General features: G+C 49.8%; 1 protein-coding gene across 1 annotated transcript in view; it reads left to right on the top strand.

The window, feature by feature from the left end:
• The window catches only part of LOC108800654 (nicotinamide N-methyltransferase-like), a 13,136-nt gene extending 12,790 nt beyond the window's left edge, over nt 1–346 (top strand). Inside the window, exon 5 of the mRNA XM_018572647.1 lies at nt 231–346. Coding sequence (XP_018428149.1) covers nt 231–346 — 116 coding nt within the window. The remainder of the gene's footprint in view (nt 1–230) is intronic.
• Nucleotides 347–627: the final 281 nt, after the last annotated feature.

Genomic DNA, 627 nt, shown 5'->3' with positions numbered 1-627 from the left:
GTTGTACATGTGATCTCGGCGACATCACTGAGATCACTTGTAAACAAACATTTAGCTCGGCTTGTTCCCCACAGGACACCGCTGCCGCCCCTCTGCGCCCTGCCGCCCCTTGTGGGAAATCCGGCCCTGAGGGTGACGCGTGTTTCATACTGACATCTACAATCTGGAAACTTTATTATTTTCCGTACAGAAGACAAAAAATTATGTCTGCGAACTTCAAATACAAACAGATTGTTTCCTGGCAACCAAGAAACAAAACTTTATAAAAGATACAAATGTGACAAAACAAAGTGCACGTCCTGTCCGCTTCTCAATCTCACAACAATGTGTCTGCCCCGGGATGTGATAATCTCTCGTCAGCCTGGGATGTGATAATCTCTCGTCAGCCCCGGGATGTGATAATCTCTCGTCAGCCCCGGGATGTGATAATCTCTCGTCAGCCCCGGGATGTGACATTCTCTCGTCAGCCCCGGGATGTGAAATTCTCTCGTCAGCCCCGGGATGTGATAATCTCTCGTTAGCCCCGGGATGTGATAATCTCTCGTTAGCCCCGGGATGTGATAATCTCTCGTCTGCCCCGGGGAGTGATAATCTCTCGTCAGCCCCGGGATGTGATCACACAATCCA

Source organism: Nanorana parkeri, unplaced genomic scaffold (assembly GCF_000935625.1).
Source record: "Nanorana parkeri isolate BGI_ZX_2015 unplaced genomic scaffold, ASM93562v1 scaffold2092, whole genome shotgun sequence".
NCBI classification, from domain to species: domain Eukaryota; kingdom Metazoa; phylum Chordata; class Amphibia; order Anura; family Dicroglossidae; genus Nanorana; species Nanorana parkeri.
The sequence above is the reverse complement of the archived record's forward strand: the minus strand, read 5'-3'. Positions and strand labels throughout refer to the sequence as shown.